Source organism: Chaetomium globosum, genomic scaffold (genome assembly GCF_000143365.1).
Source record: "Chaetomium globosum CBS 148.51 scaffold_3 genomic scaffold, whole genome shotgun sequence".
NCBI lineage: Eukaryota > Fungi > Ascomycota > Sordariomycetes > Sordariales > Chaetomiaceae > Chaetomium > Chaetomium globosum.
In genome coordinates, this window is record NT_165978.1 from 2521817 (window position 1) to 2537971 (window position 16155).

Genomic DNA, 16155 nt, shown 5'->3' on the forward strand with positions numbered 1-16155 from the left:
GGCGTTGCTTCCCAGAGAAGATTTGGGGGGGGGGGGGGGGGGTTGTTGTTGGGGCTGGTGCAGTGGTGCTGATGCTGGTGTTGCTGTTGTTGTTTTGTTTTGCTTGCGCGCGCTGTCCTTGCCTGCCTGCGCTGCGCTGCTACAGCGGCGGGCTGAGGGGATTTTTCACACAAGAAAAATGGCTCGCCGGCTTTGCGGCGCTGGCTGCTTCTTCTGGTGCCAACTGCGCCAACTGCTGAAATCAGGACAGGGATGGTCCTCGCCCCGTCTCTTGTTGGTTCATCCGTTCTCCGTTCCCCCCCATTCTTGCCAGCGAAAGCAAGGATGGCATGGAATGGGTTGTTTGAAAGAAGATCGGATCTCGCAAGGTGTGGGGTCAAGGATCAGCCCTTCGGTCCCGATCGGTTTCCCTGGTTTCTTGTCTTGAGAGCCCGTCCCTCTTATTAAAACCGTTCGATTAAGGACCGGGAATCAGGCAATCCTTTTCTCCATGCAAGTACGTGTAAGGCGGGAACACACCCATCACGGATCTTTCTCCGCAAACTTGCAACGGCAAGCTCCATTTCGAGGCTCGGGGTTCTGGACGGATTGGGATTGTTTGCTTGCTGCTGTGCAAGAAACTTGGAGGGTAAGCTTTGCCGAGGAACACCCCTGTGAGCGCCGTCAAGCTGTCAGCAGATTCCTCGAAAGGCTCAAACTGCCCGAGTCTGACCCTCCGAAACCACCTTGATGATTACCATAAATTTGGTATTACCCCGGGAAAGGAGCGGCGAGCAAATAAAGGTTTTGTCATTTTCCATGTGGACATCAAATCAAGGGGAAAGGGTTGGGGGTGGTCCGTCCGCTCAAGTCAGACGCTGCCCGTATGCATGCTGTGTATGGTGCGCAAGAATGACGGCGGTCCTTCCGAACTGCAATTGTTGCCTTGATTTGATGAATGCCCTCTTCTTCAAAGAAGGCCTATATTTTGCCACGGATAATCCCAATCCCTAGCCCTCAATTTCGCCATCTCTACCCCCTCGCCCTGATATTTCTTCCGTTCACTGATCCTCTCAGCCGCTGGGCCGGCGCCCGCGAGGAAGCCAAATCGTACGAGAGTGTCGTTTGCTAGTTTACCTGGCTCATGGCCGTTTGTTCGTCCGAAGTTCTTAGAACAACTCGAACCCAGCCTCTTTCAGCTCCTTCCCCGTGGGGCAGCATGGGACGACCCTGCATCGGGAACGGCCAAAACAACGGGTTCTCCAGCGCGTCGGCCAGGTCGGCGGCGTGGGTGGGCCTGCTGCCGGGCCTCGAGTCTGCGCCCAACCCCGATGCCGTGCCACTGCCCCACGTGGAGTTGAAGTCAGACTCTAGGAAGTTGGGGGCAAACAAATTGAGGCTGGTCGTCACTGGCCGCGTGGACTTGTCTATTTCCGCTAAGGTCACCTCGCGGGGCTCGTCGCCGATCGTAGTCTTGATCTCGACGTCAATGTTCCACTTCTTGGCTAAGAATGTTAAGATATTCAGTGCTTGTTCTGCAAAATGATGACAGGGAGCCATCTCGGTGAGGTCCGCGATGCCCCGACTAAGGGCGTCGATAACGTGGGGATTCAGCGCGGCTGCTCCTCGAGTGCCCTGGCCGCTCTGCGCTGCCTCCCCGCTTTTGGCCGATCGAGAGCTTGCACCTGCAGCGGCTATCGCGAGATGCATGATCGACGATGTGAGGACGAAATATGGGACAAACGACGGGGTCCGTCTTAATGTGTAAAGCTGCGCATACGAGCGCAAGAGACCAGTGATGGCATCGGCTGCCTGGGAACAGACATCGCGCGGAGATATGCTAGACCCGATAATCCGGAGTTTAATCAAGGGGCGAAATAGGAGGAGTATGGCAAAGTGATAGTACATACTATCGCACTGTTAGCTTTCGGGTCAACCTTTTTTGAGACAAGGGTGCCCTCCACCGCACAAGGTCAGCGGTGTTGGGAAACGTACTGCGCAAACAGGACGGCCGGGGTGAAGTTGTGGCCTAGTCGTAGCACTTCCGGTATCTTGTCGTACCAGTTGAGATATTGCGTGTAAATCGTAAGCAGGTCTCGACTTGTGAGTGGCCGTCCAGGCGAATGAAGAATGTATAACGACTGATGAACAAGCTCGCTGAGTTCACAAAAGCATTTATACACTGAGCGTACATTGGACGGCTGCTCACAGGACCGCTGGAGTGGCGCACCTGGTGATCCGCTCAGTTCCGGTAGGAGGGGCATCTGAAAAGGGGCGTGTTTACCGTCATCCGTATACGGAATCCACACCGATGCCTCGATATCATCTATTATCGTAGGCTTCGGCGGGAGACGAGGGAAACACGAGCACTGGGGAAGCGAGCCGGTTGCCAATGACCATGCGCTAGCCACCAGTTAGAAATTTGAAGCACGAAGCCGGGAATTCTGACGTTGCTTACTGGTCTAGGGCGAAAGCCCCCCAAAAGGTAGCCGCTTGGACTGCGCTTTCATCATCGTCTTTGCCATCGTCCTGCAGTCGATGTAGACCCATCTCGATGGCCAACCGGATGCTCTGACCGGCGTAGTACCAGCTCTCCGAGTCCCTCCCGCAGCTCGCTTCTCTTATAGACATTATCCCTAGGGCCTGAATGGTAGTGAGTTTGTGATGGTTCTGTTCCTGGTAATACAACCGCTGACACTCCTTGAAGAAGTGGTCCCCCGACGTGTGCGGGTCGTCTGGATTAGATCGTGTGTTCGGTTGGCTCGAGAACCGGCACCCCAAGGCAAGCAACGCATTGACTAGGATGGAGGAGCAAAACCGGGGTCTCCCTTCCATGAAATCCTTGAGGAAATGCTCCTTGCTGAGCGAGGCGAAGGTTGGATACTCCCAGCAGAAATAGAGAGCCAGCAGATGTTGCACCAACCCTGGATCACTAGTTATGGTTGTCCATGTTCCCGGAGGAACCTGCATTTCAGGGACGTCCGGAAGCAGGATATCCCCATAGCCGCGCCCTCTTTGTGACTGCGAATCGTCTCCTTGACTCTCAACCCATGACCCGACTCGCGACTGGGCGGTTCTGACAACCTCCGGGTTCCAGTTCGCTGTGTCCGGATGGGAGCCAGTCGGTGTCGGATTGCTCTGATTGGAGAAGTGGCCTCCCCAAGGACTTTGATGGTGATCCGTGTCGGACCGGATGCGGTGCTGCTGCGGCTGCTGTTGTTGCTGCTGTTGCTGCGGTTGCTGCGGTTGCTGTTGCTGCTGTTGTTGTTGCTGATGGCCGAGAATTGGGCTAAGTCCGCTGGGGCCGGGTAGGAGCGGTGCGTAGCTGCTCGGCGCAGCAGGGCTGTTGTAGCCAGGCCGTATGGGTGGAGCGGCGCTCCCTTGGTTCAGCAGCCGACTAATCGAAGGGAGGGCACCATCCCCAGAAGGCATGGCCCCTCCAAGCCAGTCCGATATCGATTCCACACTCTGGCCGCTGCGTAGGCGGGCGAGAACCTCCTCCCAGAGGTCAGGGCGGACAAGACCAGCAATAACTTGCTCATTGTTACGCTGCTGGCGCCGGAGCTGCTCGATCTCGTGCCGCAAGTTCTCTTTCGATTGGCGTACGGGAATCTCATAGACGCACTTGACGTCCTTCTGACCTTGGCATCTGCCGCAAGGTGTACGTCCGTCGCACTACGCGCGATAGCAATTGTGAGTCCCAAATCTTTTCAGCTAGTCCGGGATGGTGGGGGGTTCGGAAGTTTAGTTAGGTAGCTTACTAACCTTTGCGCGTTTCTTGCGGCACTCGTTACAGGCGTTTGCTGTCACGACGCCGAGGCCTCTCTTTCTCTTCGATGCGTTCGGCGCCGCGGTTGATCCTGTCGGAGCAACTGACGTGCCCGGGGAAAGTGCTGTATTGTTCCCGCTCGACGTGGAGCCTGGCGGTGGTGTGTTTCCTCCCGGTCCGTCCTCGTCCATGGGATCCATATTTTTATGCCCACCTGGTGCGTCCCTGCCTCAGGTGGCATCCAAACAACGGGCGCGATAGGTCTGTCGATCAACGGCCACTAGCATGGTCAGGAGCAGCGAGAAGAGCCACGCGCCGGGGGTCAGAACATGTGGTTCGGGCCTGGGATAGGAGGACGAGTTAGCGACGTATTGAGAAGGGGAAACAAGAGGGGACAGAGAAAGAACGTGGGCGTCGAACCAAGCAACCGGAAGACGTATGTATGTCCAACGCACTCAGATGCGACCAATTCGCTGGAACGGCGGGAGCATGGCGCGATCAAGGGTTGACTACGGCGACACCAACTTTGTTAATAAAAGCTTGCCTTGTACGGCGGTTTTGCTGGCGTCGGGTCTGAAACGAACGACGGAAGCAAGACATTAATCAGGTTTGGAAGCTAAGATAGGAATACATTGTACGAATTTATTTGCATTGCAGCTTGAACTGACTGGCCTATCGCCCCGCTTCCGTGTCACCCAAGCATCCAAGCGCGCCGGCCCGGGTTCTGCATTGGAGCTAGGGGCATGCTTTTTAAGGTGCGTCAGACTCCATCCGATTGTGGCAAAACCCATCTGCTAATCGTAGGGTCATTTCCAAATTCGACTCAAAGCCTCGCCTAGCGGCGGATATTTTTGGGAAATCCGGCTACACCAACCTGCTTTATTTTCCGTTAGTCTCCTTCAACGTGATCACAACTTCAAGCAAGCCCAGCCACTTCGTTGAGAGGCGTTGAAGCTTCCAGGGCAGGCGATCACTCAGCTTGGCACGCCTGAGAAGGCTTGCCTACCTAGCAAGCCTGGTTCACCAAGGAACTTGAAGCTAACGGCTCCCTGCCACTAAGCTTCTTCCGACTCGCAGACCAAGGCAACACCAACCTGGCCGCAACCATACCCTTGAATGTGCATATGAGAAGAACCAAGGCAGAACGAAATTTACCAATTTTTTTTTACTACCTGTCTACGAAGTACACGGAGTACTGCGTATTATTGTATTTGCTGTCAGGGACCTGGGAACTCGAGAATATCATTCCTCAAGGAACTCAATGTTAACATTGAGCTCCCGAAGACTCGACACACGGCGGACACTTTCAACTCAGGGTTTTTCCAACGGTCATCTAGTTGTGTACGAAACAATCCATTATTGCAGGAGACAAGCCCCGGTGCTTCGACGTTCCTGCGTGCATTTCATAGTCCCTATTCAGTGTCGCCCTTCTCACATTGTTAGATCGGTGACTAGCTCTCTCTTACTATCTTGTTTCTCAAACAGCATGAAATACACATGGCAGCTGAAAATTGTTGATGTCGAGTCAGGCTGTCGCCTCAGCTTCCCATCACCCCCCACTGTTTCCACGGACCCGCGCGAATTGGCCGAGTGCCAAGGCCCAGCTGCGGTCCATCCCCTTTGTAGCCCCCAGCGTTCCCCAACGATCAGGAGTTTGAAGATAAGGGAAGGGTCCTCGGATTAGACATTGGTGTTGTAGGAGTTTGATCTATCCCGCGAGGGCCGCGTCGAGCCGCGGATGAGGGGTGTAATTGAACAGATGTTCGCCATTTGATGAGAGACATTAAAAGAGATACCGAATAACCACCTCAAGGGTGAAGCTGCCAGAGTAAATAAGAACAAACGAAAAAGACCTAATCCGAAGTCTACCAGGCTTCCGCAGTGCCGCAGGCCATCGCCATGATCGCAAACCAAAACACCCTGTGGCCATGTTCCCGACCCAAACCGGCCCGTACAAAAGAAATCCAAATGCGGTTTTACAACGTAGTACACAGTGGTGCCGGCAAAGCCAAGCACCCACCCCAAGGACCCAACCACCCACCACCCTCCTGCAACCTCTTTAGTACCCCTTACTCGGGCTCCGTACCCGAGTGCCCTTCGTGGGGCTCCGGCCCCTGTCTCCCTTGCTCGGACTCCTCCTTCCTGATGGAGTCTGAGGCGGCATGATCATCTTCATGTCTGGCGATGCTTCCGAGTCCGTGACGTCATTGGCAAAGAAGTTCTTCCGGACATGCCGCGGTGTCTGGCTGAGGGGAGCCCATATGTAGGCCTGCTGAGGGTTGTGTGCGACTGCTGACCCCAGCATGGGGGGTACCACCGGTGGTGAATGCAGGGGTTCTGCGGGCTTCGGCGCGTGAGTGAGAGTAGATTCGCGGAGAAACCCAAAGCCGACATTGCTGGCGACGACGGCGACAAGGAAAAGAGAGAGAATGAAACCCCAAGTCTTGAAAGTCAGAACGCCGACAAACTCATTCATGATCTCGGCAATATTCTTGGCCGAGATTTGGACATGCATAATTGCCGAGGGATCCTGGTTCATGCATGCCTCCCACTCGTTGCAGGGCCCGTCCAGAGCAGGCGCCCTGCTTGATCTTGGTGCACACCCGTTCTTTCGGTAGTTCTCCGTGCAGACCGACATCTCGTTGACGATAGCCGCCCGGGCTTTTTCACCCGCCTGAGAGAGGTCAGACCGGACCTGGGAGAAAATGGCGAACATGCCAAAGAGAACGAGGCTGAGTAGGATGACGTTGACACCCAATTGGAGCCATTTGGATAGGATCGCCGGCGCGCTCGGATGGTCGCTAACCGCGGAGAGGAAGTTGTTAACCCAGCCCCGGCTCGGTTTCTTGCCGTCCTTGCTCCGCTTAGCGCCATGGCCTAGCGCATCCTCCCAGTCACTATCGGAATCGTCGGAGTCGTGTGGTAGGCGGGACCGGCCACTGCCGACGTCACGGTCGCCGTGTAGGCGCTTTCTCTTCCTAATTTTGTCTCGGCTTGACCGGGTAATCTCCCCGCGACCTGACGCATGGTTCCGTAGCAACGTCTTGCTGAACAGTGTCCTTCCGGCGGACGGAGTGAGGGTCAACTTCCCGACTTCCTCCTCTCGTTCAAACTCCGGGGTTTCCGCTGGCATTTCGGAAGTGTCGGTCAGGGCGGGACTGGATTCGGCACCGGAATAATCGGGGTACGCTAGCTCTTCGACCCGTTTCTGCGGAGTAGTGAAAGCGGGATTCCGAAATGCCGGCGCTGATGGCTTGCGCGGCAGTTGGGGGTTGAAGAAGGACGCATGTGGCGGACGTGGTTGGTCTTGCGGTTTGAGAGGTGAGCCCTTCGGGGTGCCCGCTAATGCGAAGGGATTGGAATTTGATGACCGCTGTTTCGTCGGCGAGCTGAACGTTGCTATGTACGAGAGTCCGTCAGCATCTATGTGGCCAGCTTGCAAGATCGAATCATGAGAGTCGAATTGCGGCGGGCGGAAGGAGGAGCACGAAAGTGTAACCTCTCGCTCTGGAGAAGTGCTAGGGATGCGCGTGACACACTGACATGTTGAGGGTCCTCGGGAGAATTTCGCAAATGGACTCGAATGGTCTACGGGGGGTTGCGACTGGTATTCCCAGTCCATCGGGCCTTCGTATGTTCGGCGATCCATAGCGGAGTTGGGCAAAGTAGCTGAGCTGATTATCTGTCGTTGGTCAGGAGAAGTCGATGAGGTGCAGCTGGGCTTCGGTGGCGCGGGGTTCCACCGTGTTTTCTCCCTTTTTTTCGCAGCGCAGCAGTGGAAGGCGCGACAATCTGCGTCGTTGGTGGCAACCACCCTCAAAGTAAACACACCGGCAGATTTCTGGAATGAAGAGCCCCACTATATCTTGGCGGAAGGTGGGGTCTCGCTGTTGGCGGCCAAACAGGCTGATGGCGGCTGGAACAGCCTGTTACTCGTCTTATAGCAGAGCTAATATTTGAACGAACATTTTAATCAAACTGTTTTCCGCACAACAGACAGTTTTCCGCACAACAGACAGTTTCCCGCACAACAGACAGTTTTCCGCACAACAGAGTTTTCCACACGTATAGAGCCAGCCAATACCAACCGAGCCGGGCATCCAATACCAACAGAGCCGTCCCACCTAGGTACCATACCTGCCAATTCCTACCTGCACTTCAAAATGCAACTTCCTTCGCAACTTTCCACTATAATCAAAGTTATAATTCTTTCCATAGTAACCTAATTTCCTTATGTTGAAGCTCTGTCTTGCTGTTTGGGCTATCTCTCTGCTGCGTTGAAGGGGTTTACCTAAGTCTTACGCGCAAACAGAATGTTACTACCCTAACAGACTGACTTCTGCTGTGGGGACGCCTAAGGTAGCTGTGGCGCTGGTGCCCAAATAATCCTTGCAGCCTTGTCTTTTTTGTTCGTCAAGCCTGCGCCGGAGAATCTGCGGCTGAGGATTCGATGCACAGACCATTCACCGCGTGCAGCAGTATCCTGGCTGGGAGTTCTCAAAGAAAGGCAGCAGCAAGGCGTTCTCGACTTCCAACTTAAAGTAACTTTCACCCACCAAGTTCAAACGCGACCATCGAAAAAAGACGTCACTACTTGCTCCTAGTGGCCACAGTCGGGCTCAGTTTTTTTTCCGGCGACTCGCTTTATCAGCTGCCCCTTTTATCGCCACGGGATCAATTAGTTAGAACAAGTCGCGACATCAAACGACCATGTCCGGAGCCAACTCCCCAGCTGGCTCGCGGGCTGGATCGGCCGAGCCGGCTGAGCGCCGTGATGACTCCGCAGATATTCACGATGGTGATGACGGCAATGCTTCCGATAAGGATTCCGATCTCCTCTCCGAAATCGACGAAGACCAGTTTGAGGACTACGATCCCACCCTCGAAGAGAGGCCCGTTGAGATTGACGAGAATGTCGCAATGACCTTGAAAGCCGCGAAACGGAAGCGGACAGATGGCGAGGCATCGAAGAAACCGAAAGAGGGACGCAGGCCAAAAAAGAGGTCGCGGGCGACAGACGACGAAGTTGGCGACGCAGAAATCGGCGAGCGCCGGCCACGGAAAGCACGCGCTACGGGCGAGCGACGGGCGGCAACAAAGGAAGCGCCGGAAGAAGAAGAGAACGAAGAAAACCTCACACCTGAGGAACGCCGCCGCCGGGCATTGCACCGAGCGATGGACAACGCGTTGAAGAACCCCTCGAAGCGGAGGCGCAAGAAGGACGAAATTGTAGGTGGCGCCAAAATCGCGCTCTACGATATCAATCTTGGCTAACAAAACTAGGATTTGGAAGATGCAGTGGACGACCAGATTGCGCACCTGAAAGTGGCGATGGAGAAGGCTTGCGTGGCGGATAACGAAGCGCGCGAGAAGGGCATGGCTGCTACACACAAGCTGAAGCTCCTCCCCCAAGTTACAGCCCTGCTGAACCGGACTGCCGTACAAGATTCCGTTCTCGACCCCGAAACCAACTTGTTGCAATCCGTCAAATACTTTTTGGAGCCGCTTAACGACGGCAGTTTGCCGGCATACAACATCCAACGTGACATATTCAATGCTCTCGCGGGGCTGCCCATCAATAACGAGGTGCTCCTGAGTAGTGGCATTGGCAAGGTGGTCTACTTTTACACACGCAGCAAGCGTCCCGAGGCCAGCATCAAGCGGATAGCAGAACGGCTGGTCGGCGAATGGAGCCGGCCGGTTTTGAAGCGGACAGACGACTACAAGAAACGACAAATCGAGACTCGCGACTTCGATTTTGCGTATGTTTTCCTCGTAACCATTTTGGTTCGCTTGCTAACCCAACAACAGCGCCGCGAAACTTGCCCAGCGCCAAGGAGCCGCCGCGTCCGGTTCGCAGATGACACTGACCCAGCGACCGGCAGGCGGAAAGACGCGCTTCGAGCTGGAACGCGAGCGGATGCTCGCACCCGAGATCAAGAACACGAATCGTGCCCAGCCGGCTGGTCTCCCCGCCAGCTACACCATCGCCCCGCGCAGCACGTTTGACGCCTCCCGGGGCCCGGCTGAGTTCCGCCCCGTCGGTGCCGCTGGTCTTGAAGCGTTCCGTAAGATGACGCAGAAGGGGAAGGGTGGCCGGCGCTAGTTGGGTGACCGGAAGAGCTGATACTAGTTGGATGGTACAGGGAGGTTGCACTAGGAAATAGCGGAGGGGGGGCAAATGCGGGATCTGAAGGGTCCCTTTTTACCCAAATTGGACTCGGACTTTGGCTTGGTTTTCTATGGCTAACGTGTCTGTCGCTATGGAAGGAAACGCGGCGCGATATATCGGATATGGAGGAGTCTTGGAGCTGCTATAGTAATTAGAACACGTCACGTTGTCCTCCCAAAGGAGGCTCTGCAACCCTCAATCACTGCGCCCCTAACTAGGCCCCGCTGAGTGAACGAGCAATCGCACCAGTGAGGCATTAAGTATAAGATATGTAGGCGGGATGACAAGGACCTCTTGTCACCGCCCCCTTTTGGTAAGCGAAGCGCACCCTCAGCAATTTGTACCTACATACACACGAATAACAATGCGAGTATGCCGTGCCACGGCGACACGGCGACACAGCATGGTGGGACAATGCAACACCACAAATGAGAGAGTTGGCGACACGATCGAGTCGCACAATAACAATAGCATTATGAACGAAACCCAAACAAAATAATCTATCCTTATATTTCATGACCCCGAAGCCGAAAGGAAAGAACTCCCACAACACAACGGCCGTGATGAGGGGGGAAAGGACCTCCGCGGCTGCAGCGAATCCACCGCTAGCTAAGATACAAGAGGGACTGATCGTCATCATGTAGACATCATCTAGGTAATAGGTAGGTAATATGAACCACGGAACGAATCTTTTTAGGCGTTGCAAAAGGAAGGAAAAGAGAGACCCCAACCAAGAAGAAATATGTAGTCATCCAGGTGCTTAAACGATGGAATAAAAACAGCAACGGTGACGCAAGACGGAAAAAAAAAGACAAGGCAAATAAACAAAGAAGTCTTGTTATAAAATGAACAGACAGACATGGAAGATTCGTTGCATAGACTGACTGTGCGCACAGGTAGGCTTGTACCCTCAGCACGCAGAGACACTTTGCTGTTGTTGTTGTTGTTGTCGTTGAAGGGAAGAAAACCAACAAACCCAGGCTCCCCCCCGTCCATCCATTCCCCGTTCCGCCCATCCACTTTGCCAGCATCGCCGCCCCCCAGGTGGTGGTCCAAGGTCAAGAAGGCACGAACATTGGTAGTGGAACGCAACCCGGATAGGAGAAAGCCCCCAGGTCAGGTCGTTCGTTCCTTTACGATGACGGCCCCCCCTCAACCCGCTAACCAACTGTTACTAGACCAGACCAGACCAGTCCAGGCCAGTCCAAAAACCAGACCAGACCCAGAATCAGGCAAGCCAAGAACAGAGCGGTGCGGCCGGCAGCGCAGACAAGCAGAACTCCCAACCCAGCCCAACCCAGCCCGCACCAAACGTCACCACCACCACCACCACCACCACACCAACCCCTCAACGCTTCCGCACCTCGCTCGCCCAGCCTTCTATGCCCTCCCCACGACTACCAACCTCGACCTTATCAATCTTGACGCCCTTCATACCGGGGGTCTCCTCCAGCCAGGCATGGCCGGCCATGCCGCCGGCATTGGCGCGCTTCTCAGGCATGAGCTCGAGCATGGGGGTGAGGAAGTCTGCGATGCGGCGGGGCTCGTCGTCCTTGAAGTGGTACTTTTCGCGCAGGACGTCGGGCAGGGCCCAGTGGCGCAGGCGGTGGATGTTGCGCAGCTCGCCCTTGCGGTTGAAGATCTCCTGCGACCACTTGCCCGACAGGCACAACGACTTGGGGAAGGGCCCCATCAGCTCGATGATCTGCGCGATGTGGTCGTCGTCCTTGCCGTACTTGGTGCCCGACTGCGGGTCGAACAGGTAGTCGCCCGTGATGAGCTCGAAGACCTGTAAAGGGGGGAGGGAAGGTTTTGTTAGCCAACGGGGACGGGGTATGGGAGGCGGGGTAGAGTGAGCGGGCTGAAGTGGCATACCATGGCTGCCATGCTCCATACATCTGTGCTCGCCCCCCACTTGGCACCTAGGATGACCTCGGGGGAACGGTATTGGCGTGTTTGGATGTCGTTGGTGAAGTGGTGGTTGACCCAGCAAGCGTTACCGAGGTCGGCAATCTTGACGCTGATGATATCGCACGCCTGCATATCATCGGCCTTGCGCTTCTCCCCTGTGTTCGACGGTGTTGTGGCCTTGTCCAGCGAGATCCCCGAGACTTCTCTGGTCAAGATGTCGGCCGTCTTTTCCCTCTGTTTCTGGTTCTCCTCCGGGTTGCCCGTATCCGGTTTCGGCGACGGCTCTTTCGACTTGTTACCTGCTACAAATCCAGTTGGTTAGTAAAGACAAACAATGACAACAACAGGATCAACTTACCATCGTGCAACATCTGCCCCAGGCTGTGTGAACCAGGAGACGGGAATAGCGAGTTGGCGTTGAAGCTCGCGTTTAAGGGTGAAGGCAGCGGCTGGCTGCCTGTGATGAGCGTCCTCCGCCGCCGGCGGCCGTTCCTATTATTCTCCTTGTCGTTGGTTTCGCTCTTTACCACCCGCTTCACAATCTGCTCGACGTCGCCGATCTCAATAAGCACATTTTCGGGCTTCAAGTCGGTGTGAATGATGCCGCACTCCCGGTGCAGATAATCCAACCCCAGAAGCACCTGTTTTGTGATTTGCTTGACGAGGGCCATCGGTATGCCTCTGTGATTCCACTTCTTGATCAGTCCCAACAGGTTTTCCCCAAGCACCTCGAACACCATGCAGACGTGGGTGCCATTCGGGCCCTTGTGCTCGAATGAATCCAACAGACTGACGACGTGCTTCCGGCCTGGGTGGTTCGGGTTGGCTTGGACGATTTTGTTGAGGAGCTTGATCTCGTCTATAGCGGTTTCGGTGTAGTGGGCGGCCGACCGTACGACCTTGAGGGCGACATGTTTCCCCGAAACGTTGTCTCTTGACAGCCAAACCGTCGAGAAGTGGCCCCAACCCAACTTCCGCACAACTGTGTACTTCCCGTCCTTGAACTTCTCCCCGATGGTTACCGGGTGGTAACCGCCTTTGCAGTAATCCTCAGAATCCTCCTCATCTGCGGTATTCTCCGCGGCATCCTCTGGTGAGGACGGCGAGGTCGGTGAATGTGTCATGGCTGATGCGAGATGGGCGGCCCTATCGGAATCGACGTGTAAGCAGTTTGTCTAACCTGGACATTGCAGCAGTCCGAAATCTTGAGGAGGCAGACACCCGATGTCCGGACGACTCGTGTCATGGGGGCAAGCGGGTGGCGGGGTTGGGTCGGGCTGCGCCTTTGCGCACGGTGCCGAACTTTCGGCGGCCCGAAATCACAAGCAAGTGCGGTGGTGGGATGCACGACTCGGTTCAAAACATGCAAAAGCGGAGACCTTGACTTCAACATCGTTTTCATCTCGGGATGTTGGCTGCACAATCGCAGTGGGGGGTCAATAAACAAACGGGGAGTTTAGTGGTGGTTTGGTTTGGTTTGTTTGGCCAGCTTCGTAGGTCGCAGCGACAGGTTCGATGTATCTTGGGCCCCTGGTTGCGGGAGGATTCGGGAAGCGGTAAGGAGAGGGGAGGATTCGGTGGGTTAATGGTGTAAGGTGAAAAGCGCCCAGGCTCACTCGAGCCTTGAGCCACACAGGACACAAGCCCAAAATATCTGCAGGCTCGTTTTCCCCCCTTTGCCCTTTGGAGCTGGGGGATTCTCCATACCCATGCGCCTACGCTGTGTGATGTCGCAGCGTGAGCGCATGGGTACGGAGGTAGTGGGCTTTTTCCCCTCCATGGGTTCGCGGATTCGTGGGTCCCATGGCCCGCCTGTCGCACCCCGCCACCTCGCTGAGGGACGGCACGCGCTGCGCAATGTGTTTGCCAGGTCGAAGGAACGGGAACCTGATCCGGTGAACCCAGACACGCGGGACTCGAGGCAGGCAATGGGCCTTCTGGAAACGGGGCAAGGAAAAACAAGGCATCGATTGATCCTTGCCGCAGCAGGGCAGAAAGCGCAATGCACGTACCCAGGACCTTCTGTGGTGATGATAGGCTTCAAGCCGTCCTTCTTCCTCTTCTTATTTATTGCCGAGTTTCCGTTGGCAGCCGCAGCCGGGGTCGATGCGCCTTGCGGCGACTTTTGCGCCAACGTGTCGTTCGCGTGTTGCGATCCGTTCATTGTGCGCGAAGGAGAAATCGACAGCTCAGTTCACAAAACAGGGTCGGGTGACGGAGCTCGGGCGCGCGTGGCCGTCCTGTCAATTGCGATGTCGATGGGGTCGGTGGGGAAAGACAAGGTCGGATGGCGGGGCGTTTCGACGGAAAAAAATCAGGGGCCTGTCTCGAGAACACACACAGCTCAGTTAGCGTTTTTGATGCCCAGGAAGTCGGGTCATGGCAAGTTAATATGCCACTGGACTTGATTCGACGCCGGAGGAGCGGGAGAGCGCGGTGGCCAGGTTGCGGCGCGATGCTTGCGCTTCCACCCGGACTGGCCTTGCGCCGTTGGCCAGCCCCGATCCAACAGAGATGCGAGAGGAGTTGTCGTCTGTGGATGTCTCAAGACACAGGGGCGCAACCCTCACAGGGCGTCTTACCCATTCCCAAACTCAGGTTAGGTATTGTGGAAGTGCAGGGCCCAGAAGGGAAGGCCTCCGGCGCTCAGAAAGCTGGCGATCGTGGATCTTCTGTCGCGACTTGCGGATTGATCGAATTACGTCGGTTGCGAGTCTGTATGATTGTCGATGCGACGAGGTCGCGGAGAGCAGGCCTGAGTTGGATGCTGGGGCCGCTAACCGCTGGCCCGGGGTGGCTGAGGGTGAGGGGTGGAGGGGCAGCACTCTAGGCGTTGCAACTTTTGCCAATGGGCTTACCTTAGGTAGAGGAGGTTGGCGACAATGTTGGTGAAGGACGTGGGATGTTTTCTTCTCTTGGCCGACTCTGCTAAGGACGTCATAGACAGGCGTTACGCATGGAAAACCTGCGCCGTGCAAAATTCCAGGTTGGTCGGTTCCGCAGTGTTGCTGCAGGCGCTGAGGTACCTATGTACGCCAGGGTTGCGCTTGGGGTTGTTGATCGACTTGATCAGGGTCGTCGCAGGTACGTAGGAAAGCAGTGATAGCATGCAAACAATAATTTTCGAAAGCAGAAATAGTGAGAGCGCACGAGTGTGAGCAAGTCTAGATATGTTAATATATTCTTGGTACGGGAACCTAGCAAGCGCCTGGCGGAGCAGCGATGAATCCGAGATCAAGCTGACAAGCCGGCAGCCGTGCCATCTGTCTGATGCGACACGGAATGTTGGGACCTGGTTGCCATTCGAAGTTGGCAGGGATGTGGGAATGCAACCAATCCCGTCACTTCCCGACCCTGAAACCCAGCTGCCTTGTGCTGGGGGTTCCCGAGAGCCAGTTGATGGAGCAACGTGATTGCAGCAGATTCGGTCTCAAACAATTTGGCCATGATGGGACGGGTGGAGCCAAAAATCGAGCCCCCTTTCAGTGCAGCCAACAATGTATTTGTACAACCTCAACTGGGTGTATGTTCTATTGTTTATTATCATCGTGGTTGAGCACGTCACCAGCCAGCATTCGAGTTGATGGCCAGGCAAGACAGGCACACACACGCCAACTCACAATCAAAAATGCCTAGAACCAGCACAGCCTTCAAGAAACAAAAAGTCATTCGTACCGCCAGAGTGCAGTACCAGTGACTTCGCACGAAAGAAACCTACCTAACCAAACAAGATCTCCCTTCTAACGAGCCAGCACGGAACTCTAACAAACCAGGCATCGCAGGCATCGCAGGCATCGCAGGAATGGCAGGAATGCCCAGGTACCTTGCCTAGTTAGATGCGCACCTACGTAGGTAAAGGCAGACCTTTGCTTGATGCGCAGATGGATTTGCAGTTTGGGTTTTGTTTTCTTACCCCTTTGTGCCTCGCCGTCATCAACCCGACCAGCGATAACACTTGACCGCCCACGGCCACATAATCTACCTATTATCCACCTATTATCCACAGGTATGAGAGGTCTATTTCCTTTTATGCCCGGGAAGGAACTAGACCCTGTCGAGCAGCACGGTCTCTGAACGTCAAGTATATCATGATTTCGCGGATAACGCTCGGCTTTGACACTGACGCGGCCATATCGAAAAGGGGCCCAAGACAGCTAGTGAGGTACGAAGAATATAGACAATAGTGCGGCAGAATATGGGCGATGCTCCTTACGTTATGCCATCCTTGTCTATCGAAAGAAATGCCGAGGGGACTTCACGTCAGGAGCGTACAATCAAGTTTTCTAGCCACCACTTTCAGTATCATGATTGTGTATATCCTGTG

At 55.2% G+C, this 16155-nt stretch overlaps 4 protein-coding genes across 4 annotated transcripts; 1 reads left to right on the forward strand and 3 right to left on the reverse strand.

Moving 5' to 3' along the window:
* Positions 1–1107: 1107 nt before the first annotated feature.
* On the reverse strand, positions 1108–3948 carry CHGG_06117 (uncharacterized protein; the record flags this gene model as incomplete). The annotated part of the gene is made up of 4 exons (XM_001222211.1): positions 1108–1888; positions 1975–2382; positions 2438–3654; positions 3745–3948. The coding sequence occupies 4 exons, from the start codon at positions 3946–3948 to the stop codon at positions 1108–1110; spliced, it is 2610 nt and encodes an 869-aa protein (XP_001222212.1).
* Positions 3949–5807: 1859 nt separating this feature from the next.
* CHGG_06118 (uncharacterized protein) lies at positions 5808–7293 on the reverse strand (the record flags this gene model as incomplete). The annotated part of the gene is made up of 2 exons (XM_001222212.1): positions 5808–7147; positions 7284–7293. 2 exons carry the CDS (start codon positions 7291–7293, stop codon positions 5808–5810), a joined length of 1350 nt encoding a protein of 449 aa, XP_001222213.1.
* Positions 7294–8458: 1165 nt separating this feature from the next.
* CHGG_06119 (uncharacterized protein) lies at positions 8459–9854 on the forward strand (the record flags this gene model as incomplete). The annotated part of the gene is made up of 3 exons (XM_001222213.1): positions 8459–8977; positions 9032–9510; positions 9560–9854. The coding sequence occupies 3 exons, from the start codon at positions 8459–8461 to the stop codon at positions 9852–9854; spliced, it is 1293 nt and encodes a 430-aa protein (XP_001222214.1).
* Positions 9855–11268: 1414 nt separating this feature from the next.
* On the reverse strand, positions 11269–12955 carry CHGG_06120 (uncharacterized protein; the record flags this gene model as incomplete). Its single annotated transcript, XM_001222214.1, has 3 exons — positions 11269–11709; positions 11796–12130; positions 12190–12955. 3 exons carry the CDS (start codon positions 12953–12955, stop codon positions 11269–11271), a joined length of 1542 nt encoding a protein of 513 aa, XP_001222215.1.
* Positions 12956–16155: the final 3200 nt, after the last annotated feature.